We start from the raw sequence: 27,269 nt of genomic DNA on the forward strand, positions 1-27,269 counted from the left end.
GAACCTCGACTACCTGTTCTCCAGCCGCGGGTCCACTGTGTTCTTGTCATTAAGGACAAGCTGAAATTACTCCAGATGCAGACGAGGTATGGAGGCTGGCAGACAGATGGCACGGACCAGCGGGCAGGGCTGCAACCATTTGTGTTCTTGTTGCAGGTTGTAACTTCTAAGCTGTAGTGAGCTTGCCTCTTTGCTTCTTTCCTCTTTCCTTTTCTCCTCTTTTTTTGTCTCTCTACCTGGATAACTGTGTAGGTTAGAGGTCACTTCAGCATTTACTAAACTGCTGTTTGTTTGTCCTTGCAGTGGTGAGTGGTGTCTTGGCCCACGGATTACTGTGTCCGGTTGTAATCCCGCACCCTCGTCCACTCGGTGTCAGAGCAAGGGCTTGTGAGCTGTAATCATTATGTCGTAAGGATTTATCCTGCATGTCCCCTCCACCCCACCCCACCCTACCCCACCCCATTCCATCCTGCTCTGTTTCTCTCTCTCACTTATCCTCTTCTCTCTTCTCCTACCGCGTCTCCCTCCCTCGCTAAGTCCCACACTGTGGTTCTTATATTTCTCAAGCTCTCACACACGTTTTTAGTTATCTGTCATTCTATCAGGATATCTGCTTTCTCTCCTCCTTCTTTCATTCACCCTTGAGAGATGCAAGTCATCAACAGGTCCAAGAGATGATGCTGTAAGATATGGATTAGTTCTCTCTCTCTCTCTCTCTCTCTCTCTCTCTCTCTCTCTCTCTCTCTCTCTCTCTCTCTCTCAAACACACACACATACTCAATGCTTAAAGCATTATGGTGAATGAATGTAAAAAAAAAAAAAAAGGACAGAGAAACACTGTGAATGATTGTGACATATAAATTAACAGGATAAATTGAATTCAACAAGCTTCCCATACTTTTCCCATACACACTGTAACTGATTCTCTTCATCCTTAGGATAGGATGCTTCTTACATGGCTAAATTTGAGCAGAGAGTAATGCATGCAGCAAGTGAAAATGCTTACAGCTATTGATTACATGTCAGAGATTTGGGCTATGGAAAAAAACAGGCTGGAGTAATGACACAACGCAAAAGAACAATTTACTTTTTTGGGAAGAGCTATAAATATCAAGCCTTTGGCAAACGTATATCATCCATGGCCAAGATTTTTCATGTGACAGGAGCTTAAAACCACAAGGTTGTTATTCAGATTCATCACCTAGATGTTGTTTAAGACAAGCACCAGATGGAGAAATGAGCTTGCATTTTATTGTCAGGGATGTCGGTGCTTTTAATTGAGTTGTGTGTAAATCATATTTTGGCACAAATGAGAATCTGCAGTCATAAAAAAACATGTTGTGTATTCTGTATTAACTCATGATGACTTATAACTTTGAACTTCTTCTACGCTCATAATTGTTGTCAGCCAGGCTTCTTTTCATGTTATTTCCGAGCTGAAAATACTTTTAGACCTTTTTTAGTTCTGAAAAAAAAAAAATACACTTCAGAAAAGCATTTCAGAATAAACTGTTCTGAGGACTGTTACTGGGAAGGTTAATTGAACCCTTATCTGTTCATTCTGTTCCCTTCTCTCAGTTTTGTGAGCTGAATATTTGAATATTTGTGTGCTGGGTTTTGACTCCTCAGCTGTGAAAGTGGTATGATGTCAGTACAAACGGCTGGTGAGAACTCGTGACAGCCTTTCTGTTTAGCTTTATTACAGGTTTGACTTCTTTAAGGATGTGTTACTGATGTGCAGGCGAAGGAAGCACTTGCTTTTAGTGTGATAGGTTACTATATTAAGCTGGGTGTTCTTATAAGGAGTACTGATGCTGTCTTCTATACCAGAAAAGATGCCAAAGGCAAAGGTTACTTTAACATATTCACCACATCACACCTCACCTTATCATATAGAAGAAAGAAACGCATACTTTAATGTAGTTTGCTACTGAAATGCGTGTAGTGCTGATCTTATGTACAATAACACGGAACTTTGCTCCGTCCTCCCATTACAGGGTAGATTAAAAACCTGAGGGACCTACAAATGATTTCAACCCTCCGCTTCCCACACACACACACACACACAAACACAAACACGCAAGCATGAACAATTGCTCACGAACCCGTTTTCTCTTCTTCACACAATGACACATGCTCACATAAATAGTCTTCACCTCACACATATTCTCACACTTGAAGATGGTACTTATGAAAAATATTTTTCAGCCATATTACTCTGAAAGCAGAAGGAAATGAAGTAGATCTACTGCTAGTGAACTTCTTATGTTGACAAAAATTTAACGGTCACCCAGGTACATAAACCTAAAAAACATGTTCGTGTCTCTAGCATGCAATGATTAAACCATGTGAACAGCAGGTGGAGAGTAAAATCCCTTAGTCGTGAATGACTGTGATTTTGTGGTACTGATGTACGCATGTGCACTAAGTTGTGGGCAGATGTTCTCGATGACCTCATCAGTGAGCTGGATGATAAATATCTTTTGTACTGCTTTTCAATCTTCGTCAGCAGGATTTGTGAAAATCAACAAAGTGCCTGATCAATAAGTGAGACAAAGGTGGTAGTAATTATATGCTGGAAGATACATGTGTGGAGTTATTTAAAGGGAAAAGTCCACCCTTATTAAATGACATTAAATTTAAATATGTTTATGGTGAAATAGTGATTTTTGGTGCTGATCTGTTTGCTTGGCGATGTATTTTGTTATTCGTGTGAGAAGTTAGGAGTGAGTAATTAGTAGAGATAGAGAAAGCTTCAGAATGCAGAAAGTTGTGTGTTGTGGCAGACACTCTACTCGTCTAGTTAGAAAACTCTGAAAAGACAAGAATGATGTCAATGACGATGGAATTAGCATAAAAGCTAAGCGTTGGAATCTTCTATGTTTGAGCTGAGCTGAACAAAAGGACTAAAATGCTGCTTAATTAGTCTCTTCAGATGAACAGCATTGTGGGCAATGAAGGAAACTGAGGAAATAGACCAACATGCTAATAAAACAAGTTTAAATCAAACAAATCAACTTAAAATAATTTGTCACAATTGAAGAGCATGTATTTATTTCTAAATATTGCTATGCAAATCAGTTCTAGGTGGATTTTTCCTTTGGTAGTATATTTTTGTTGTTGTTTTTAAAAAGTTTTTGTTAAAAAAATGAACAACTAATCAGGAAATGAAACTTTTCCAGACAATGATTTGATTATGGGATTTTAACAGAAGCTGTTGTAATAAGGTTCCATGAATATAACAAATTCATACATAACGAATGCATCATGAAGATTCATTAATATGAACATTGCATTTTGCACTATTGCCTGTTGCCTACAGGGTCCTTGTCAAGTTAAGTCAAGAAGCTTTCTTGACTTGATCTTATTATAGGTCAATCATTATTGACTGCGATGATTATTCAAATCTATTATATTGAACAAGGGGCGGAGGACACGTCTGAACTATACGATATGATATGCTGTGCATTCCAGTGGGAACCTTATTGGAATTTGCAATTAGGCTCAGTAGGAAGCACTATAGAAAATTGATATATGTTTAATCTGCTAAAAAGTGGAATGGTTGCAGCTCAATGGTGCAAAGTATCCAGTAGCACAGCGGTAAAAAGAATTGATTCTTATAGACAAATCATTCTTTGCTCTGCTGAGGCCTTTATTCAGTCTCTCAGGAAGGTTACATCTGTCTCCAGAGAATGTTACAGTAGTGTTGTCAGTCATCAGCGATGATTACAGCCGTTAGCGCATCAGCAGTAGCTGCTGGTGACTCTTAGCAGATTAACACTAGTGTTAGTGCAGGCCTTGCGGGAACAGGTGGACACAAGGCAGAGGAAGCCACGCATTTAAAGATGGCAAAGATAGAGAGCAGCAGCATATGTTCCCTCTCCACGGTGCTTCACATGCCAAAAGGCCGGACAAGCGCATCAAACAGATAGCTAAAAGGAACCGAGCGGAAATGATAGAAGAAAACAATAAACAGAAAGCAAAAATAAGAATGTGACAAGATGATGACAGGGCCGGCATGTGTGCTGAGGTGTTGATGTCTGAATACACACTCTTCCCTGTGAGTGGGCTGATATTATTTTCTAGTTCTTGTGACAGAAACCAGGGAAAGGAGGGAAAAAGGCCAAACTCTGCACTAGGCAGACCTCAGGGGAGCCGCCAAATATAGCCAGACGTCTCAGTGTATTGACCAACAGCATCTCAGCTTACGTCCTCAAGCCTGTCTTTTCATCCAACTTACTCCACCTCTTCCTCTTTGTCTTCCTCTTTCTCTCTTTGTCTCTATCTCTCTCTCACCTTCTGTTCTTCCTAATTTTCAAAAAATCTGTGCAATGTATTGTTTCATGACTTAACAACATAGTAATAGATTTGACTTTTAGACATTGCCTGTTGGGTCAGGTCAGGTACAATATTCTCCCCACCCATATCACGTGTATTATGACACAAAGTGGCCCAATGACTATATTTAGCTCACTGGGAACAGACTACTGTTCCTGTTGGCAATTACAGGCAAAGAGGTTATTGCTTGATGCCATGTTTGAACTGGAGTGTTCTAATGTTGGGTTTTTTGATGTTTTTTGCTGTCATTTTCGTTGGGTTTTTTTTTTTTTTTTGGATATTTTCTGGATTTTTTTTTATCACTCGCAAATGCTCCACTTATAAAACATTTTGTTTTTCGATAAACTGACAAATTGTAGATTTGTCAGTGAACATTATCTGAAAAGAATTGCCACCTGATCCAGTCAATTATTTTGGTCAGTGCAGATTATATAAGGTTATTAGGTGAGTGTATATAATTATTAATACTGATGTCTGTCTGTTGTTATTACATTTATCAGCCCACACCTACTACTCTTCTACAAGTTCATGTTAAAGTCTAACCCAGCTGGTTCATCATTCACAGAAGAGCTGTGATTGACCTTGATTTGTTATTGTACTGTATGTGTTTGTGTTCTGGTGTGAGAACACAAACCAAAGATCTGGAGATTTTGGACATCTCACCATTACATTTACAGCATTTTGGCAGATGCCCTTATCCAAAGCAACTTACATTATCTAATTTTTTGTACAACTGTGTGATTGAGGGTTAAGTGCCTTGCTCAATGGCCCAAGAGTGACAGCTTGGTGGACCTGGGATCAAACTCACAACCTTCCAATTGGTAGCCCAACACCTTAACCACTAGGCTACCACATGCCCACCAGTACACCTATGTGAATGGACCTATTACACCTATGTGGTTTCATTTGGTTTCAGATTTAAACCCCTCTTTGCTGTTATAATAACCTCCACTCTTCTGAAAAGGGTTTCAACTAGGTTTTTAAAGCATTACTCAGGCTGTGCACTGATGTTTGGTGGGAATTTCTTGGATGCAGTTATCATTCCAGTTCATCCCAAAGGTGCTCAGATTGGCTGAGGTCAGGGGTCTGTGCTGACCACTTTAGTTCTTCCATTACAGCCCTGTTAAACCATGTTTATTTGCATCTCGCTTTGTGCACGGGGCATCTTCATGCTGGAGCACATTTGTCCTCTTAGTTCCAATGAAGGGAAATTATTATGCTACAGTATACAAAGACATTTAATATAATGTCATTTTGTGCTCACAACATTTGGCGACAGGTTGAGGACCATATATTGGTATGATGGTCAGCTGTCCACATACGTTTCCACACTGTAACATAGTGTGTGCACAGGGTTTTTAATCCCACTTCCACCCAGTCTTGCTAATAGTCTTGCTATCCATTCCTGCACACAAAACATAATAATAAGGCTGTACTCAAGACTATTATTGTCTAATTTATCAGCAAGACTAGCCGAGATCAAGTCAGGAGTCTTAATGGGATCAAGGCCAAGTCAAGCTCGAGTCAAATGAACGTGAGACTATGAGTCAAGATCAATATCAAAGCATCACTTTACCCTTTATGAGTAAGTCTGATATCTTGGTAAAATGGTCAAATCTGATAAAATGACCTGCAGCAGTTTTAAGAAATGAATGCGTATTTAATTAGTGTCTTCATATAACCAAGAATTGTCCAAGACATGTCAAGGTATTCAGTAAACAAGGTCTACAAAATCAATCTGCTCATAGAGATATGGATAAAAATAAATAAATCAATAAAATTGACAAAAGAATTGTTAAGAATGTTACGGAATATTTCACATAAAATTGTCAGAACCCGAGTTTATAAACGTCATGAAAATGAATGACAGTCTTTTTTATCTTTTTATGATGCATGTTACTTGAGGGTAGGAACCATTTTAAATCATGTGATGGCTGGTGTTTGGACATGCAGTACAGACCCAAGAGGAAGAGAAATGTACAGCTTGTGTGCTACTGTTTGGAGTGGTCATGTCAGGTTGACAGGCAGCAGATCCGATTCAGAAGTTTCTTTCATTGTGTCATCCATGCGAATGTATGTGGATGGCAAAATTGACCTATTTTATACTGACTCAGTCATGCGCTATTTCTAGTGTTGAATCTAGCCTCATATCAGAACTAAAAAAATGACGTTCCAAAAAGACAGAGGTGTCACAGGTGCTCAGTGGCATGCAAAAGTATTCACCCCCCTTTTCTGCATGTTGTAGTGGAAATTAAATAGAATTAAGTGTATAATATAGAAGTATAATATACAGTAGAAGTAATTGCATAAGTATTCGCCCCTGTTGCTTAGCTAAATGGCATTTTGTGAATGGGGCCTGTATTTTTAGTGGAAGTACACCAGCTCTTGGACCTATCCAAAAAACCCAGGATGAACTCTGGGTGTCCCTTCAGAATTCATCTAGAGTTTCTGGGTTATCTTATCTGTTAGATTCACCTGTTGGAGGTGAGAGAAACACCCATGAGCTAAGATGTATATCTGTGTGTGTGTGTGTGTGTGTGTGTGTGTGTGTGTGTGTGTGTGTGTGTGTGTGTGTGTGTGTGTGTGTGTGTGTGTGTGTGTGTGTGTGTTGCCCTACAGACATTTCTTCTAATGTCAGACTATAGAAAGCCACTAGGTGGCGCATGTAGATTAATGTAAAATGTTCAGTTTGGCCTGATGAAGTTTGTAAAGCGCCTCATTCAGATTTCAAAGAATACATCGGCTTGACTTTTGAACTGATTTTCAGGAGCAATTATTTTGATAAAGTGGCCAAATTAACCAGAGCTTTGACATTGAATGCAGTCAGAAAGTTGTACAGTAGAAAATTCTGAGCAGTAAATCTACCGTAATCTGCATAAAAAAGGTCTGTTCATTTGATGCAACTCGATGGTAAACTATAGATCCATGCTGATTTGATTGACAGCAGGCTACCCATGTAGCTTCACCTCCAACATTGTCTCTTCAGCACATCACACACGGATGATGGAGACGTTGAAGTTCTAGGCTTCATTTCATCAATAGTGCTATACTGCCCTCTATAGGTTCCATGTGAAAATCAACCTGAATTCATCTCATTTCCAGGTATTTCAAAAAAAGTTCATAAGTCAATAAATATCAATGCCAGACATCCTGTTCCATCGGTTTTAAACTGAACCTAACCAGCAAACAAGCTAAACAACAAACAAGCTAAACAACAAACAAGCTAACCAACAAACAAGCTAACCAGCAAACAAGCTAACCAACAAACAAGCTAACCAGCAAATAAGCTAACCAACAAACAAGCTAACCAGCAAATAAGCTAACCAACAAACAAGCTAAACAACAAACAGGCTAACCAACAAACAAGATAACAGGTAGAGGAACAGGTGGAGGAATAGCTGTAGGAAATCCACCCAAAAACATAGGCATTTGCCTCAAAGTTGCAGTAGTAACCTATTCCATATCCTATTTTTGACTCAGTTTGCAGAAATCAGATTTAGAATAAAAAAATGTATTTACTGATGTTAAAGTTCTGCTCGCTCTCTCTCTCTCTCTCTCTCTCTCTCTCTCTCTCTCTCTCTCTCTCTCTCTCTCTCTCTGTGTGTGTGTGTGTGTGTGTGTGTGTGTGTGTGTGTGTGTGTGTGTGTGTGTGTGTGTGTGTGTGTGAGAATCCTAAAGATCACATGAGATCACTTCTTTTAATTTACCTATTATTTTATTTTATGAACCTATAGCAGCACCCAGATAAAAACACACACTCTCTTCAGTCACTTTGTTAGAAACACCAAGGTATTGTGGCTATAACATGAACCCAGTCATGAACTGGTACAGTAAACTGTGACCATGAGATGGAAATTGGCACACTAAATATTGGTACACTTATTACTTAATTCCTGGTGACATGACCACATACTTCATTCATAAAATGTCACCAGGGGCATTTACCAACAACAGACAACATTGATATCTTTTTGACCTTAGCTTTTTATGCTGTTTAAAGTTCATTATGAACTGCAACATTTCTAGTTAGTGTTTTTTTTTAATTATTAAACACTTAAAATTATATAGAGCATCAAATAAACTAACATAAGACACTAACAACAATAATAATGTACTGCTCACTCTTTTTTTTTTCTCTTGCTGAGAGACTTCAGAAAATATGACAGCACTTCCAGTAAGGGAACATCCAGTTATCCCAGGGTCCTGACTACTGAACCAGGGAGCTGATTAAGATGCTTTGGAAGACCTTATGTGTGAAAGGGAAAACCTTCCCCACACCATCCATGACAGCGAAACCTTTTTAGTTAAGACTTGGGATACCCGACCAGAAGGTCATGAGATCAAGAATTGCCAATCTGCCACTGTTGGCGCCCTTGAGCAAGGTCTCAGTTATATAAATGAAATAAATGTAAGTGCTATTCCTCCACCAGCCTGACCTGTTGACACCAGAAACAATGGATAGATGGATTCATGCTCATATCTGTAGGCTTTGGTGCATGAACATCAGAGGAGGTCAGTGGTTTCTGAATAACTAAATACATTACATACACTAGTGTCTGCACCTAGATCAAACATTAGTCTGAGAATGACCTACCTACTGCATGCAGGCATGTCTGCTTGTTTTCCGGGTAATGTTTTTCATCTTTACATAGAACCGATGCAGTCTTCTCATTATTGCTTCCTTAAAAGATGAAAGAAGAAACCACAAACTATCTAGACAGGAACTTGTTACTGAAATCAAGCACCTTCATGGTTGAGTCTTTTTTTTTTTTTTTAAACAGGAAGCAGCACATGCTGCTGAGCAAAACGACCTGCCACTACAGTGACATAAAACCTAATAAAGATCTCAGCATCTGGTACACTTTCCAAAATTATATGAGAGACAGAACAAAAGGCTGGACACATTCACGGTTTTAGAAATTCTTAATTTATTCATATCTTAAATTAAAAACATTTGAATTCCATTTGATTACTCCAAAGGCACAATCATCCTCATAGTTTAGAAGATTAATAAAACACGGTCACTCTTTTTTTAATCTTCTTTTTTTCTTTTTGTTTTTTTTTTTTTTAAATAAGAAACTGAAATGACTTTAAAAGGGAAATTCTTGCAGTTTATGAAAATGGCTATTGTACTGAAAGGCTCTTCAGAACATCTTGTGATATGTCTTGTTGTCTTTGTATCAGAAGGTCATGAGGGAAAGAAAAAGTACATGCTGGTTTGTGTTTATCAGGAAACGTAAACACGAGTGCAGCCAATGTTGCTTCAGTAGCTTGCAAAATATACAGTCTAATAAATCATTCTGGACATGTAGCTGAAGAAAACAGAGATCTGAGATGATGGATTGTAAGATCCCACACGGAATGAGGGACCGATTCAAATTATCGTAAAGAAGTTTTCATTACACCACAAGGACAGAATAAAAAAAAGTGTTGAAGGAGTTGCTTAGAAAGTAAAATTTAGGGATCGGAGACAAAGAGCAATGCTTTTGTAAAACAACACTGCACTTATCTATTCATCACTGCCTAGTCACTTTGCATTGAGTAGATGTTATCACACCCTTTCTCTGAGTAAATCAGTGTGTAGGCAGTTTTGTTTTTTTCAAATGTGGTTGAATACACATACGCAATATACCATTAAATGTGCACAAAACAGTGCAAATCACCAGTCTAACACAGAGAAGAGCTCCACTTTGTGACTCTAGTTAGACGACACAGATACTATCAATCCTATACCAAGTCTGGAATGTGACACCAAAACCGAACAACAAAAAAAGTGCAAAAAGTCAAGTCTCAAAAAAAAAAAAAAAAACATAAGGCAGTATTCAGAGAAAGGGACTGAAGAGAATTAAAAACTAATAGGAACTCTCTTTAAGTTTTAAACTGAATCTTAACTTGGTATGTAACACACGGTAGTGTACAATAAAGGCAACAAGAATGACAAAATAATGAGAATGGATGCATGAAAAAATATCCACCAACAAAAACAACTATTATCGTTTCTTCTGAACAACATACACACATATACACCCGCTCACATTCACACATAAAGGTAACACCTTCACTCAAATCAGCACGGCAGGAAGGCCCCAATCCACCCACAAACGCACACAGACGACACACAGCGAGGCCACCGCGGGAAATACACATCACGCTTACACACACGCACGCATACACACACGCACATGCGTGTTTACAGTCGTTCTGCTGGCACCTACGTCCGCCCGTTTTTAGCCTCATGGGCGGCAGGAGTTTGATAGACAGAAGCTCACATGGGTCAGTGGCTCCATTCTGTCCACAAACTAATCTCCAGTGTTTCATTGTCCATGCTTTTTGTTGTTCTCTGTGGCAGAAACACAGCGCCAGCATGGAGGCGCAAAGCAAAATCATCTCCACCATGCTTGCGCATTGTAGCTCTGACTGACTGATGAACACCTTCTCACATGGAAGTGTGTTTCTTTTCACATCAGTCTGGATTCTCATACAGATCACTATCACGCCCTGTCACGTTGAAATCGTGCCAGTGATCGTGTCTCACTCCGAGAGTATGACTGCAGAGTTTTTCAGTCAGATCACTATACATCTGTAGCGTACATGTGATTACACTTCATGAGAATCAGCTTGGCATATTTAATGTACTGACAGAACATAAAAGAACATAAACAGCTTAAAACCCACTTATACTGGAGGCCTATGGGAAGTTAATGGTGCAACTGATAAATGTTTATACAATTTCATGAGTTTTTTTCTTGTTTCTCTTTGCCTTGAGGCTTCAATTATGAGCGAGTTTCAAGTGCACAGGTTCTTACTTATTCTTTTTTTCTCATTTGAAGGAAATGTGCCAAGGATTGTTGTTAATCACACCTAAGCCACAGATATCGCTGACAGAGATTGGTTTAAAAAAAGAAAAAGAAAAACAATTGTGAGAGAGTGTGTGTGTTTCAGTGTATATGTGTTAGTAAGTATACTGTATGTGAACAGAGTTATGTGAACTGCAGCATGTTTTCATTATGTGTCCATAACGAACATTTGTGTGTGTGTGTGTGTGTGTGTGTGTGTGTGTGTGTGTGTGTGTGTGTGTGTGTGTGTGTATGTGTGTGTGTGTGGTGGAATGTGTGTTCTCAGTTCTCTGTGTTGCTAAAGAGAACTCTCTGGTCAGTTCGGGCGAGCTTAGCCGGAGGCTCCAGAGACTCGTCACCGAGAGCGGATCCATCAGCCGGCAGAGACAATTCCTGACACTCATCATCACTCTCCTCTTCCTCCTCATCCTCCTCTTCTGACAAACACACACAAAGGAATGGTTACAACTGCAGATGTGACAGAGAAAGAGCCGGTAAGTGTGTGTATGCACGTGTGTGTGTGTGTGTGTGTGTGTGTGTGTGTGTGTGTGTGTGTGTGTGTGTGTGTGTGTGTGTGTGTGTGTGTGTGTGTGAATTTACTTTTCAGCTTTACTTCACAATTACAATGTTGTGACTTAAAATTCTAAAAGTCCATAAGAAAAAATGCTGAACAGCAGTAATGGCTCTAAAAGCAACTTTGTGTGAGAACATGAATGAACCGGTTTCCCAACAAGACTTGAGTATAAAAATGTAAGTTGATCATTCTACAGAAAATCATTCACATGAAGAAACAGTAGATTGAATCACTCCACACTTACTTCTCTGCTCTCTCTCAGAAGGTTTTTATAAGGAAATAAAATACATGTTAAAAGACTCTTACAATGCAGTTGTATTCAGGTCAATTACAAACATACATAAAGTAAAAAATAAAGATTCTAAAAAGATATAAAGAATATGTGATTTTAGTCAGTTATTATTTAGTTTTTTATAACTCATATTATAATTATGTTTTTTGGTGTTGTTAATTTTTTTCATTTTATTATTTAATATAGGTTAATAATCTCTATCAAATAAGAATAGTGAATTTTTCTTTTACTAACTGGTAGGAAACTTACAACTGAGTTGCCTTCACTACAACTGAGAATGCTTCTGAAGCTTCTGAAGCTAATTACTGTGTGTTTGTGTGTGTGTGTGTTTGTGTGTGTGTGTGTGTGTGTGTGTGTGAGTGAGTGAGAGAGAGCGAGAGAGAGAGAGAGAGAGAGAGAGAGAGAAAGAGAGAGAGAGAGAGAGAAAGACAGAAAGAGAGAGAGAGAGAGAGAGAGAGAGAGAGAGAGAGAGAGAGAGAGAGAGAGAGAGAGAGAGAGAGAGAGAGAGAGAGAGAGAGAGAGCGAGCAATCAAAGCAGATTACCTTTATCAGGATCCAGTGTGTTAAGACTACGACCAAGGCTGGCAAACTACAATTAAAAAAAGATGAACAAAAAAAGGATTAAACTCAAAACCAAACTGTGATAACCTTTGGCTACAATTTTCCTTTACAGTAAACTTGATCGTTTAATTTTCCTTTACAGTAAACTTGATACTGTGCATGATGACACATACGTGTGTGTGTGTAAATTTGTGTGTACCTCTCCCATGACTGCAATAGGGGTCTCCCCTTTGGCCTGAGCAACTCTGTGCTCTATTAGGTAATACATATACTCATCATACAGCAGGCGGATGAGATGAAAGGAACCAAAACTGGCTGCGCTGCGCAGTGTGAGATCTCTGATTACCATAGAGCTGCAGAGTGACAGAGAGATTAAAAAAAGGAAGTATGATATATAGTATTATACTTATCTTATTATAGTAATATTACAATATTATTGCCAGAAACCAATAAAGTGCCAACATCCATTCCTTATTCTCACAACTACTCGTTAAATGAGTTGACTAATCAAAGTTTTACCCCTTAAAGCCATGGTTCTCAAAATGGGGCGGTCCAGAAGCTATAACCATGCCGTGTTTCTTTTTTTTTAAATCATATATCAGTGATGGAGATTACTATTAACTACTACCAAAGCCATAATGCAAATTTATTTATCTCAGTTGTAAGACTATAAGAATCTAAAATCAATAACTAAACATCAATATAAATATTATATATATATATATAAACCAGTAAGTGCTGGATGTTTGGAGCATTCAGGAATTTAAAAAAACATTATTACTACTGTAATTACTATAATAAGAAACCTAGTAAAAATTTGTATGCAGATCCATAGTGTCCCTGTTCTTAAAATTCATTAAAAATGAAATCTGTGCTGTGATCATAACAGGCTTCTGGGAATTCTTTTCCTTCGGAAGGTGTCCAAAAGCCCCAATAGACATCCAAAATTATCATCACAACACCACCTGAGGAGGAATGTTGCTCCATCCTTCCGCTACAGCTCAAGAAAAAGAGCATTGTAGGTGTTCTGGCCAACCATGTTGATCCTGTATCTTATTAAGTCATTATACGTAAACACTTAATCGAAGATGCAGCCAAAAAATTTCAAATAGTCATTATGGAAATTATGCAAAAACATATAACAACTTTTCTTTGAACATTTAGCTCAGTTTATCTTGCTTATCATGATAAAATGGTACATGAAATGGGATGTGGTAGCCTAGTGGTTAAGGTGTTGGATTACTGATCGAAAGGTAATGAGTTCAAATCCCTAGTCCACCATGCTACCCTGAGCAAGGCCATTTAATCCTCAATTGCTCAGTTGTATAAATTGAAATAAATTGTAATTCTGGATAAGGGAGTCTGCTAAATGGAGTCTGCTACCAGAAATGTAAATGCAATGAGATCGTGTTGACTGGAGACACTAAACTCCTTGCTTTACAGCATGGGAGCTGAAGGACGGCTCACCTGTAGAAGCTCCATCTGAGCAGAAAGAGTTTAGCAGCTTTGGGGAAGGCCGGGCTGGCCTGGTACGGCTTTAGGACCTGGGAGACAACACCATCCAACCAGGCAGCCCACTGCTCCAGTGAATTCTGCTGCTGCAGGGTGAGTTTAAAGTCTTGCTCTAACCGCTGCACCACACGGTCCTCACACCTACACACCCAAGAGGCCTGCTCCTGCACAAAGAAAGAGACCAACAGAATGTGTTTATTTGTGTGTGCAATGCCCCATATATTTGTGTAACATTCAAACTTGACAAATGGTTAAAAGAGCATCTCAGAAAACACTTATGGGACCAAAAACACGATGAAAAGCTCTATATCTCTTATCACTCTCATAAAGGCAGACTAGTCACCTGTCACGATGCACTCACACTTTCCCACAAGACAACACATAACAACAAGGCATCAAACTAAAGCTACATATACAGTCATAACAAGAGATCACGTCTAGGTACCTCACACCTTAGGGCGGAAATCACAAAGTGTTATCTAGAGTTTAGACAATAATTAGTAAACAGTACTCCTGTGGCATGCAACTCATTGCAGACTTTCTATGTTCTGGCCTGTTACTATATAAAAAGTTCCCTAAGGGCAGAGAAACAGATCCAGATTTACATTCTTCACACACACTCAATGACTACATCCATTCCCTATAGGTTTTAATGAATATTATGTTCATGTGGGAGAACATAGGGAATAGAAATCTTTATACCACACTGATATTGACTGTTCGGTTTCTAATTGGTCAAAAGTTGTTGATTCCTTTTCTTTTGAGTTGAGTTGATGTGCTCATTCTAATATATTATAGTTTCTATATTAACAGACTGCTCAGGGATCGGAGTATTGGGGTGGGGTGGAGTGGGGGGTTTGATACGGTGAGGTTGTCTGTGAGAAGACAATTGTTTATTTATTTTTGGAAAGAGTCTCCAGTATCAATGTTTTGTAACAATCTGGTAAGTTTTCCAGACATTGTGGCATAAGAGGAACAAAACACTGTGGGGTTTACAGTGTTTATTGTTTACTGTTATTGGAAAATAATCAAGGGTAGAAATTGCCTTACCACCTTTGTTTATCATCTTATTACAGTGTCTTTTAATCTTCTTATACCAGATCCAGGGGACACAGTGGCTTCTGCGGTTGGACACAGTGGCTTCTGAGGTCCTCCAAAGATACACATTATAGGCTGATCTAAATCATAGGCCTGAATTATAGACATTAAGGTCTGATTATAAGCCATCTGTAATTTGCCCATGGTGTGTGATTGGGTGTCTGAGTTTGGCCAGAGGGTCACCTGCCTTGTGCCCTGGGATAGACTCCAGGCTCTGGGTTGGATAAGTGGTACAGAAAATGGATAACTATCACATCCACTCTTTGTTGTGTTTTATTCCTTATCTATAAACAAATTTGCACACATTATTTCTAAAGAATTTTCTGCATTTGCATATTTTGTTTTGTAATCTATTATATCTGAAATTTAAGAACCATAACCAATAAGGCAATTTCCCCGTAGTGAGAAAACAACAGAAAACCAGTTTATGGTTCACAAGTAAGACAAATTTAAGAGCGAATGTTGGAACAATCAGTGCACCAGTAGGTGTTTGTACAAAATGTGGTTTGTAATTTATTATTCAGAATATTAAATGCAAATGGAAAATATGCTGCATTTCACACACTGTCAGTTTTAAACATCCCACAGAGCACTCGAGAGTCTCTCCTACACAGGGACCACACAGACCTGCACGTTTGCAAAGTCGACTCGGTTGAGGTCGCTGAGCATCTGGTTGATCTGCGCGGTGTTCTGCAGCACAGCACGAGCAGCCTGGGCCAGGTGGTTTAGAGAGGTGTACCTACGCAGCGTCTGAGCAAACGCATTCGCACATGTCACCTACAAACACAGAGGGGAAAAAAATCAACACGGTGAAAAATGAATAAAAACTAAATGTCGATATCTTTCTGCTGGGGCTCAAAGAAAAGGAAGAGCAGCTGTTCAAAAAATACTTTTCCTTCAAATTTTGGGTTTGTTAAAAAGTCAACTATCAATTAGTACAAGATTAATTTATTTTAGTAATTATTATAAAGTCGTCTCACTTTTATGCGGACCATCTCCTCGGGAATGTTCATCATGGCGTTAGTCAGCCAGCTCTCCAGACTCTTGGCAAAGTTTCGAATGGCTTGAGTTAAGGCACCTGGAGAGAGAAGTATTTTAAATCTGTTATTTTTGAAAATTGGAGAATGGATTTGTTTGGCAATTGCACTTACGGAGTCTTGAAAAAAAAGGACGTTAATGGGTTTTATGGTGAAGGTCAATACAAAAGCAATTTCTTGTACATGTACAGCATTTTGCAGACGCCCTTATCCAGAGCAACTGGACCTGGGACTTAAACTCATAATCTTCCGGTTCCAACAGTCCTACCTTAACCACTAGGCTACCACATTCCTCGTTTTCTTTCATTTTGTAATCTATTACATCTAAAAAAAATAAGAACCACAACCATTTATCCAATTTGCCTGTAATGAGAAAACAACAGAAAACCAGTTTATGGTTCACAATTAACACAACAGACATTTAAGTCAGTGAACCAGTAGGTGTTTTTTTGGAACTTTATGCTAAATGCATCTTTTTTTAAAAAAAAATTGGATGAATTCTTCTGTCCATGTGGTTTGTAGTTTAAACTCTAAATCTAAATGTCATCCTTTCATTAATGGGACTACTTCAGAGAGAAACCCAAAGTGATCACAGATTAGTCTCAATTTCCACCTGAACACACAGATTATACATAATCTCAGGGAAAGCTCACTGTATTGCTCTAGTGCTTAAAAGTTGGATACAACTACTAATAAGTCTTTCTCTTATTCCCCATGGTAATCACAAATATAGCAGTGAACAAGGAAAACAAACTCCCCTTTGCAAAATCGCTCTGTTTTTGTTATAGACTGGTTGGTTTTCTGGCTGATTGGTTTTCAAGATATACTATTGACGATACTCGTGAGAATAGTTTTATTACGTCTTATTCTTTAAATGTAGTGTGTCAAATCCATGTTACAGAAGCTGATATTATAAAGAATGATAAAAGACTGGACTATACTTGTGATACAAGAGTGCAATTCCTTCTGCATCTAATGTTTAAGATGTTACAGTGTTTTTATGCTAAAGAATGGCTGACCTGGGCATGCATGCAACAAAAGTTTAATTCGTCAGTGGTATCCTGTGATATCAGATGTATTGGTACTGAAGATTGATAGAGGACGAGTGAGAGGACTCACTGGGTATGGGTCTCAGTACATCTGGGATGAGGATCTCCACCAGGCCCTGGTACAGAGTGTTGTCGCAGTCACGGCTCCAGCGCAGCGCTGGCTCATACTTGCACAGCAGCACCAGACATGATTTGGGCAATCGCTTCTCTGATTCATCATGACTATAGAAAAGAAAAAAAAAGGACAAGCTGCTTCCACCAGTTTTCTGGCAGTTTTCAAAGCTATATATCTGGTAGAACTTTCCTACAGATTCCCACTTTGAGCATCTGTATCTGTATTGTTTGGCCACGCTAGACTGATAAATGCATTATAAATGTTTCTACATTTCAGGCACTTTAGCCACAGGACTGCTTCCACCTACATGTTTCACCTTAAAACGTGGCATGACGCATCAGAGTGTGTCATTACTCACACAGACAGTGTGACCGGGTCTCCTGCCTGGCTCTCGCTAAACCTCCAGAAAGTTTTCCACAGTGTCTCCACCAGTGTGAACTGCAGGTTCACCATGACATCCAGAATGGCCTGAGGGAAGACAGAAAGCAGCCCACATACACACTACAGTCTGCGCTGCTTATATTTCAAATACAATCTACAAATAAAGATCAAATTTATTATATAAAGACTGGACTATAAATGGTTTTGTCTGGCTCTCGTTCAGATACAGATGCAGACTGGAGAAATACAGATTGCTGGGTTACCTCGCAGTGCTCTCTGTAGAGTAGCTGAAAGCTCTTAATGTGTTCCAGCTCAATGCCCTCTGGCAAAGGTTTGCCCTGCAAGTCAATTTCAGGAAACTCTGGGAGAGCACGGGATGCATCTTCACACACAGGAACACAGGAAATCCATCAGAAAATCTGAGCTCATTCATTTGCCTTTGCCCTCAACTCGTGTCCTTAAATTCAACACTGTTACATATAATCTGCAGAATTCTTTGCCATTTTACAAAAATTTTGCTCGCTCACATCGCTGACACTTACATGGACAGTTGTGCAAACTCTTCCACATTCAAATGGGTCTTTCCAGACTCTAATTGATTGTGTATATATGAATACCGATGATCCAAACATGATCGTATAATTTGATAGTACCCAAGTGATGGCCAGTCTGATTCTGAACTGATACTATATATATTCATACCTAGGAATTGCTGGTACTGTTGAACCTGGGCACTGATGTCAGAAAGCCCTGAAGTCTGTTGTTGCTGCTGTTGTCCTGCCCCTGATGACATCCCATTGGTCATTCCTTCCATCTTCTGTACTGGCTTCAACCTAAACAGGTATGACATTAGGGGCAATTGAATGATGATAAAAAATAAAAATAAAAACAGCCATAAGATATAAATACGGAAGCGGTAACTAAAGCTGTATTCACACCATCGTTTAACAACTTTTTAATCCCATATGCATTTCTGCTTGAATTTTCTGCTTTTTACATTTTTATTATATGCACATCAACTCATTATATTTATTTATTGTATTGTTAGTCATTTACCTTTGGGTTATGAATAATGTGGTTGAAAAACCAGAGAGGTGGAGGATTTTTTAGATTTTATGGTAGGCTCATCTGGATGGGGAGGGTTTACGTTTAACAAAAATTTAATTTCTGAGTTTTGTTATTGCCCCGATTGTTAACATTAAACACTGTGTGTTCCTGTACTTAGAAGCACTGATCTGAATTGTGAAGGGGGTTTATTTTGTGTGTGGAGTCTTTTGAAAAGCCTCTGCACCTACATCCTAACTCACGTTTTCGATCTGAGTCTAATAAGTTATACATCATGAATCAAACATGCAACATCCAAGGCCTGTATTTTCTCATAGCTAATGTAGAGAATAGAGGATTAGATTAGATTAGATTAGATTACCTCTGTTTTTGGGAAAAGGGTTGCTGCCTCATTGCCAGGTGCTGTTGATCCTCCATCAGCCGGAGCAGAGAGGAGCTAGCTTTAATCCTCAGCCCATAATAGTGATATTTCGAGTTCCCTCTAAAAACAAAGCAGATATGTGTCTGCTGTTGTACACATGTCTGTGGAGGGGGTGTGAGTATTAGCTGTCTATGCTCTTTTTTTTTTTCTTTTACCGAGTACCCAGGCGCCTCGTCCTCAGGCCCATGAAGACGGAGCGGATGAGTTTTCCGAAGGAGGCGGCATTGACAGGTTCTAGCTTCTGCTCCTGGCAGTGCAGCAGGTAGTGGCAGTAGAGAGTGGAGCGCGGCAGGCTCACACCCTCCGCCGTCTCATAATTATCCAACAACCACTGCACCTGAGGGCCAGAGGACAGCTGCAAGGATGAGACACACACACAGCCCCACACACACTCAGACAGAGAGCCCAGGGTTGACCTGACGCACACACACAGACAAGGACAGGACACACAGTGTACAGACATGTTCGCATGCACTTTCCCACTCATGCATACACATGCTGACAGAGATATGTCCCAATGACATGACATATGAGACCCAAGTGATCATATATGAATTTATATGCGATTCAAATTTTAATTCATACAGTTACACCATCCCGTGCTAGTTATATACAGGGCAGTTACATGACATGTACACACACATATACACACACATGTACACACACACACATGCATATCAATCATATCTTTCAGCGTGCCGTCGCATACAATATGGGTATGCAACAACATGTAACCAATGGGATGCCTGTGGCTTTGTGTGGTTCTCCTAACAGCTGTGTTTGAAGGCCTTTTGAGTGAATATGAATATTAAAGGTGATTCTCTTCGCTCATGCAAATTATGATATGAAACGTGATGAAGTTATGACTAAATTCTATATTTGATTTTGATGAACATGACAGCACAGTGAAAGAAGAAAATCTGTGCTAGTGCTGCTGTAGGATACATTTAAATTAATGCATATTTCATGTATTCAGAGTCTGTTTCTCTGTAGTAAACTTAACAGGTTTGATAACTGCATTCAATTTTTCCATTCATGGCAGAGGTTCAGTGGCGACTTACTGACTCCATCTGCTCTTTGACTGTGCTCTCTGATGCGTGAAAGGGAACGATGAGCACATCATCGTTCTGATACTGGTAAAGGTGAAGGTGGAGAAGTGAGTGACAGGTGTAGTCGAGCGGATGGCCTCCACTCTTCTCCTTTGTGAATTCTTTTTGCGGTCATACCTTTTTGTCTGCAGACGGCACGCTATTCTCCTCTCCCTCGCTAATACTCACGGTGGCTGGGGAGACGCGAGCATTTTGTGAGTAACTCTGGCCGTTTCCACTGGTGCTGCTGCTAGTGGCCCCGCTGCTGCTGAGCATGTAGCCTCCCTGAATCACGTAGCTACCACTGCTCCCATTAGCCCCACCTCCTCCATCCCCAGAGCCATTAGCGGCCGTCCCTGACACTGCGATTACTGCTGTGGCTCCACCACCTGTACCAGGTGTGGCACTGGTCACAATTTGCCCCGTCCCTGTCACAAAGCCCGTATTCACAGGAGATGCAGCCTGGGAGGCGGAGACACTCACACTGGTGCTTTCGTAATACTGAGCACCACTGGTTTGAGTGTACAAGGGACTGTCGGTGTACACAAAACTGCCAGAACGTCTAAGAAGAGGTAATAAGCAAAGAATTGTTGTTGTTATTATTATTATTGTCCACAATTTTTTTTCAAAATCTGCAATTTGTAAAATAAGCTTTTTGGGAGACAATTTACAATTGAAATGAAAACCTTAAGCCTCCATGCAGCTGACCCGAAATCGTCTGCTGAAAATGACTAGTGAGTTGCCTCTAGAGTTAACGTCTGATTACTACCTCCACATCTTCGTAACATAATCACGTGTAACACAAACATATCCAGTAGAGGGCAGTGTCATAATGTTAACAAGTTAGAATGTATTGAAAACCAGAAAGATCAATATAGGTCTGTTTGTAAATGTGTTGACATATTTGGAAGCTAGATGACATGGAGATATGTTGGTATTTCTAGGGAAAAAAGTACGAGAAACTTTGTTGAAGTTTTGCAAAAGTGCTGGCGAAACTTGGCATGGCAACCCCCATGCAAAACATGTTACTACTGTGAAGTATAAATTAGCCTTAAACAAAGCAAAGTGTCTGCATTTAGCAGGCTCTGTTTCAGCTGGAGGTGGAGATCATGTTCAGGTTAGAAAAAAATGGAAGCCCGAAATAAAGAAATGACCGTTTTTCTACCAGGCATTTTTGCCAATCAGGATTTTTGAGTGATATCTTTCAAAAAAGTAAACCATAAAACCTTTATCAGTCCATTAATTACACCTTTGAATTTTTATGTATTTATTTTTTTGTCTTTGATAGGGTGTCGTTTGAAAAGACCATGTGTGTACAGTCAGCACTTGAACTTACATGGTGCTGGTAGTGTAGCTTGTGTCTCCTGCCTCCACATACTGCACTTGGTTAGTGTACACATGCTGCACTGGAACCTGCTGCAGCTGTTGCACATTCATGTGTCCATGAGAACACACACAGACACACACATAGAAACACACACTGACATTAGAAATCTTGCTCAAAGTAAGAATGTTTTCACTTCCTTCCTTGCTGCTTTCTTCCTCTTTCTATGCATTTTCAAAACCTCTCATTAGAGGAACATGCTTACCTCGAGACTACATATACTAGGATCAGAAACACCATAACCGTTGAAGCTCTTTCTGTTACAGACACCTACTCTATGGTCAGGGACCACCTTAAACAGGCAGGGCTTGTGCAGCAGTGGCTGTGGGGATGTCAGTGTAGAGCAGCTGTTCTGGCTCACAGCCCAGAGCAAGGACAGGAACTGGGAGGGCACACGAGGGCAAAGCCACAGGCAGATTCAGGTTAAAATGGGTAAAGTGCGAGAGTAGGCATCCACAAATACCCCTATGTGTCTTGCTTCTGTCACTCCTACATCTGCCCTGTTCTCCTTCCACTCGTCTCTTTCTCTCTTCCATTTCTGTCCCTGTATCTCTCACTCTCATTGGGAGGAATCTGAAAGTAAACATGGCAGGATTGCACATTTCTCTGCCTAAGCTAAGAGAACAGTTGTGACACCTACTGTAAAGGGTCATGTGTTACTAAGAAAAATGTTGGACAGTCTATAAGCATGTAGGAGAATATGTGAGGTTGGGTGTAGAAGTATGAATGTTTTCTTAATCATGCTCATGAGTGAGAGCCAAAAGAATAAATCAGGCTTGTGCATGAGAGAGAGAGATCACCTCCTGAGTCAAGTGTACAGGTTGTAGGCTGGTGACGTTCATTTGTGTGCCCTGTTCAGTCTTGGTAGGCTGTGATATGGCTTGGACCACAGACCTCTGCAGGCAAAATACAGAGAAACTGAACTCTCTTGAGAAACAAACAAGCCTTCGTAAGGCTGTGCAGAGTCATCAACATTGTCAAAAAACCACCACAGCCAAGCCAATGTAAAAAGCTTTACGCCCTATTTATCAACATGGATTCTACCGCATTTATTATGTATTCATAAACTGTTCACAGGAGCATCTACAAAAGAAATGTGGTATTCATGAAAATCCATTTACTTCTGAAAAAATGTTCAGAGCCTTTGAGTGAGACTCGAGTGATAGATTTAAAATCTTATAACTGGTATGAGATTCTACACTTTTATATATGGACAAGTTTAAATAGCCTCTTTGTTTCAGTTACACACAGGAATAAAAAAAAGTCTAAATTATAGATGAGAATCAAATGCAATCCAAACACAAACACATAAATTAAGACAAATAAGACTAGCCATTCCTTTAAGCACATATTTGTGTGAATAGTAACCAACTCACTGCAGTGGCTGAGATGCATTACTGGAAGAATTAGCGCATACAATGCTGGAGAGGCTGAGCATTTGTCATTCCATCTCTTTGTGAGAGTTTTGCCTTTTAGAGACTAAATTTAAATCAGCCGTGCCACAAATGCATTTGATTAGGCATTGATCAACACATGCACAAGCACAAAGAAAAACAGCTTTTCCGTCTGCCAGGAATTTAAATTCAGTTTGGACCACAAAAGCAATTCACTAAAATATTCATAAATGAGGCCCATTGTGTGTGTGTGTGTGTGTGTGTGTGTGTGTGTGTGTGTGTGTGTGTGTGTGTGTGTGTGTGTGTGTGTGTGTGTGTGTGTGTGTGTGTGTGAGATGTACATATTTCCATCCAAATATTAGTTTGTTCATTACTGTCTAAATCGCATTAATTATAGGATAACGACTCAGAGATTCTATCAGCGCTGTTCATCATCTTGGACTCTGTAAATCGGGTGTTTCTATGACAACGCACATAGCAGATACACTGACCATTATAATGCAGTCGACTCTATGATTATTCACCCTTAATAAAAAAGAAAAATGTAGCACATAATATAAATGTACACATATGAGTGATATTTTAGATTAAACATATGGCGTTTAAAGTGATGTCTTTGTGTGCAGTTATACATTTTAAATACAGTTCCTTAGGATGATATAATCGTAGGTTTCATAGTTGTATAATAGTTTGTTTTGATATGTAACAATCTTAAGTGTGCAATTAAAGCTAAAACTGCAATTAAAGCTAAAACTGTAATCTTTAGGTTTTTATCTAACATGCCATGTGTTGGTCACATGTTTATTTGTTGTTGTTTTTTTATTTTATTTAAAACCACAGAAACAGGACCAGACTAGGTCAAAAGATCAGACTAGGTCAAAAGGACTAAACTAAGAGCAAAATATAAATTGTTGAAAATATGGTTTTAGATGCCCAGCCCAATGTCTGTAAGAGTTTAATTGGATCAGCACAGGGAAATGTACAGGGCAAAGGACTGATGCTTATATAGCATAAACTGTTAAGTTTTCAACCTGTCCACTAGTGGGATCCTATTACTCAATTGTACTTATTTTATTATCAATGATTAATTGTACCTACAGTTGCACTAAAAACCATAATTTAAGTACAGATAAAGTAAAACCTTTTTTAAACTATAATATATGACTAGCTAAAATATGCTCTGTTTCGGGTTGTGAGAAAATTAAGAAATCCTGGATATAGAAGGTATTTTCCTTATAAACTAACAGCAACCATGTCAGAAAAAAGTATGTAAATGATGCTACATTCTGTAAAGAAGTGATGACAGACTTTGTGGTTTTGTATTGTGAAGAATAAAATAATAATTTTTAACAATATGATTGAGCATATATATATGTGCAGAGCAAACTATGGATCATATGATTTCTTGATGATCTTTTCCAATGAATTTTAAGTGTGTGTGTGTGTTTTTACCTGCTGGGCTGACTGCACCTGCTGCACCACCTGAGTAGGAACTCCGGTCTGTACCACTGCAGGTGGAGGACTGGAATCTGAAACTGAGTCACTGGAATGGATGGAGCCCTCTGGAGGAAGAAAGAAACAAAAAATTTTTAGAGGTGGCTCAAAGCTGGATAACCAAAAAAAAAAGAAAGGCTTCCATTATACACATTTTATTACATCATTACATCATACATAAAAGTTTAACCCACAGTACCTATTATTATAATACAGCTGTAATTCAACAGTTAGTACATCAGTGTACGTAGCTTATATCAGTACAGATTTTATCTTGTTCTATCTAAGGCAACACTTCAACTCACCTGTAACCGTAACAACGATGTACTGAGGTGTGTTTTGGGCATTGCTGGACTGTGTGGGTGAATTCTGCATCTCAGCTGGGACATACTGAGTCTGTGTGGGTGGGACTTGTGTGGGTGGGGTTTGTGCAGGAGGAGGAGTGACCTGGCCGGAAGTTGCCGAAGCTGAGACAGAGGTCACGGTATTTTGCAGCTCTGACAGGTACTGCTGAGGCGCTGCAGTCGTGACAACAACTGGCTGGCCTGGTGTTACAGTTACAGCACCTGCTGGAGGCTGGGAGGTCTGCTGCAGCTCCCCGACATAAGCTGGAGTTGCCATCGAGATTGTCTGGCTGACACGCTGCAAATCACACAGAACATCTCAAAACATGATCTCAATATTGAATCAGAAGCTAGAATATCAGAATGTGAGTTCAGTACAGGTTGATTGTGACTGATAAAGAAATTGTCAGGTGGTGCAACGGGTAGAATTTTAGCCTCACAGCTCCAAGGTTCTGGTATCGATGTCTTCCTAGTTCTCCTGAGTTTTCTCCAGGTTCTTTAGTTTCCTCCCACCTCCCAAAAACACTGGCTATTCTAAACTAGTGAACGAGTGTGAGAATGTGTGCGTGCATGATGCCCGTTGATGGATCCATAGTGTATTCCTGCCTCACTCACTGTATCCGAAAATCCCTGCACACTGGTCTTCCCCTAAAAGCCATTATATAGAAGCCCTGTCCAAAGAGAAAGGAATATCAGGTAGAGGATTTGGTGTCCTGTTTACTAGTAATATGATCTCTTTGTGCTCAGACTTCAAGCTTGCACTGCTAAGAACTGAAGCACTGAAGGCGTTTCTCAAAGCTTAATATACCTCTCATGAAAATGCCAGTGGCTGGTAGTTCCTTAATCTGCTATTTATAGTTTCGCTGTCTCCATAGACACACTTTTTTATATTACACAGCAAACCCCTTGGCAACAACACTTCCCTTTATTAACTAAAGTGAACGTCCTTTACATCATGGCTATTTTATAGAAAGGACGTTTCTTAGGCGAAAGTGAAGTGAAACCGGTTCGGTGCAACCGTTTATGTCAAAGGGACTGAACCTTTTATTACTACATGAACAGGAAATCGTATATTTGCAACACATCTGCGTTACAGCAGTTATACTTCCACTTGAATAACATATATTTTAGATTTGTTGCAACATTTTCCCCCTTTAGCCGGAAACAGTGGATGTGGTGTAGCTATGCCAACGGCGTTTATTTGCCGCGGCTGGCTACCTAGCAACGCTCCCGAGCTACTGAGAGTGAGCCGAGGTTGCTATCTCGCGCTGGTTAGCTAGCCCAATGTGCAGACTCGCGTATTCTCGCTAACAACCCGCCATTTTGTACAATCAGTGTAGCGTTTGGCATCGCCATAACAACGAGCAGCTAGTACGAGGCCGACAGCAGTTTTGCGTTGTGCGCGCAGTGTTGATTCGCGTCGCCGCTAGCCTGCGCTTAAGCCCTGTGCACCTTTAGAGCCAATCACTTAGCAGGGCTGGTGCAAATAATGGCTACTGACACATTATATACAGTCTAGGTTTAAAAAAAAAAAACAACAACAACCATAATCGTTTCCCTTTCGTTCGTATTGTCATTTGGTATGCAAAAATATTCACCTTTTAATCCGTGTTTTTTCCACCGCTATGTTTGATTTTTTAGCGTTTCAATGAATCGGGCTGTTGTTGTTGATTCTTGTTGCTGGGCTCTTGTCGCCAGGACTACCGTGGCTATGGCGCTTCGTCCTCACCCGGGCAACTGTTGCTACCCACCCGCTCACGTCCCGCCCCCTTTGTAATCACTGATAGGTCCAAATGGAGACACGACACCGAAGTTGTGTCTCATCAATTGGTTCAGAGAACGTGTCAGTCTTGTTTGCATCCCCTTATTTGTCCGAATTTGCTGTATAGCTGTGAACAGCCTTAAAGGCGCACGAGCTTGTGTACGTTCTGTTGATTTAAAATGGCAGAAGGTGCGAAAATCGTTATAGTGAAGAAATATTGCCCTTTTGTACACAAATATTGGTGAACATAACGTGATATTATTCAGTGGTCTTCGGAATTGTTCTTCAGAACTTACACAAAATGCATGCAATGAGCAAAAGGCCTGTCAGCTGTTAATGAAATGATGAGGGGGGAAATATTTATTTTACAAGATAATAAAACTTACAAAATGTAAACACATTCTTTTAAATGTGAGCCTGAACTTTTTAATTTATTTTTTTGACAGACATGTTTTGTCTGCCCTGCCTCACCCTCACATGTGTCATCTGCAAACAATGTGAAGCTGTGCATATTTTGGTGAATG

At 39.7% G+C, this 27,269-nt stretch overlaps 1 protein-coding gene and 1 long non-coding RNA gene across 9 annotated transcripts; one reads left to right on the forward strand and one right to left on the reverse strand.

The window, feature by feature from the left end:
- The first annotated feature begins 17 nt into the window (after positions 1–17).
- On the forward strand, positions 18–14,176 carry LOC125138632. Its single transcript, XR_007137886.1, has 4 exons — positions 18–156; positions 304–682; positions 11,461–11,668; positions 14,045–14,176. It is a non-coding gene; the product is annotated as an uncharacterized LOC125138632 (long non-coding RNA).
- rfx1a (regulatory factor X, 1a (influences HLA class II expression)) lies at positions 9,247–26,738 on the reverse strand. 8 transcript variants are annotated; one of them, XM_047800618.1, is made up of 19 exons: positions 26,582–26,738; positions 25,599–25,654; positions 24,945–25,281; positions 24,598–24,707; positions 22,552–22,647; positions 21,704–21,789; positions 20,506–20,929; positions 19,435–19,634; positions 19,220–19,339; positions 18,496–18,626; positions 18,057–18,175; positions 17,771–17,880; positions 17,368–17,519; positions 16,192–16,289; positions 15,839–15,988; positions 14,069–14,277; positions 12,801–12,954; positions 12,584–12,629; positions 9,247–11,611 (listed from the first exon to the last, which is right to left on the reverse strand). In XM_047800618.1, the coding sequence occupies exons 3-19, from the start codon at positions 25,258–25,260 to the stop codon at positions 11,457–11,459; spliced, it is 2,676 nt and encodes an 891-aa protein (XP_047656574.1). In that variant the 5' UTR covers positions 25,261–25,281; positions 25,599–25,654; positions 26,582–26,738; the 3' UTR covers positions 9,247–11,456. The 8 variants fall into 8 exon arrangements, with proteins under 8 accessions (XP_047656574.1, XP_047656575.1, XP_047656578.1 ...); XM_047800619.1 differs by lacking the exon at positions 25,599–25,654 and having other exon boundaries at positions 9,247–11,608; XM_047800622.1 differs by lacking the exon at positions 25,599–25,654 and having other exon boundaries at positions 19,435–19,616; positions 20,557–20,929; positions 26,582–26,737.
- Between the last annotated feature and the right edge of the window lie 531 nt (positions 26,739–27,269).

This window comes from Tachysurus fulvidraco, chromosome 15 (genome assembly GCF_022655615.1).
Source record: "Tachysurus fulvidraco isolate hzauxx_2018 chromosome 15, HZAU_PFXX_2.0, whole genome shotgun sequence".
NCBI classification, from domain to species: Eukaryota; Metazoa; Chordata; class Actinopteri; order Siluriformes; family Bagridae; genus Tachysurus; species Tachysurus fulvidraco.

Excerpts from the sequence above, each read along its gene's own strand:
- rfx1a (XM_047800618.1), bottom strand. The coding sequence starts at position 25,260 with ATGGCAACTCCAGCTTATGTCGGGGAGCTGCAGCAGACCTCCCAGCCT. Across the intron at positions 17,881-18,056 it reads TCTACAGAGAGCACTGCGAG|GCCATTCTGGATGTCATGGT; the intron begins GTAACCCAGCAA and ends GTCTTCCCTCAG. Across the intron at positions 16,290-17,367 it reads TGTACTGAGACCCATACCCA|GTGCCTTAACTCAAGCCATT; the intron begins GTGAGTCCTCTC and ends TTCTCTCTCCAG.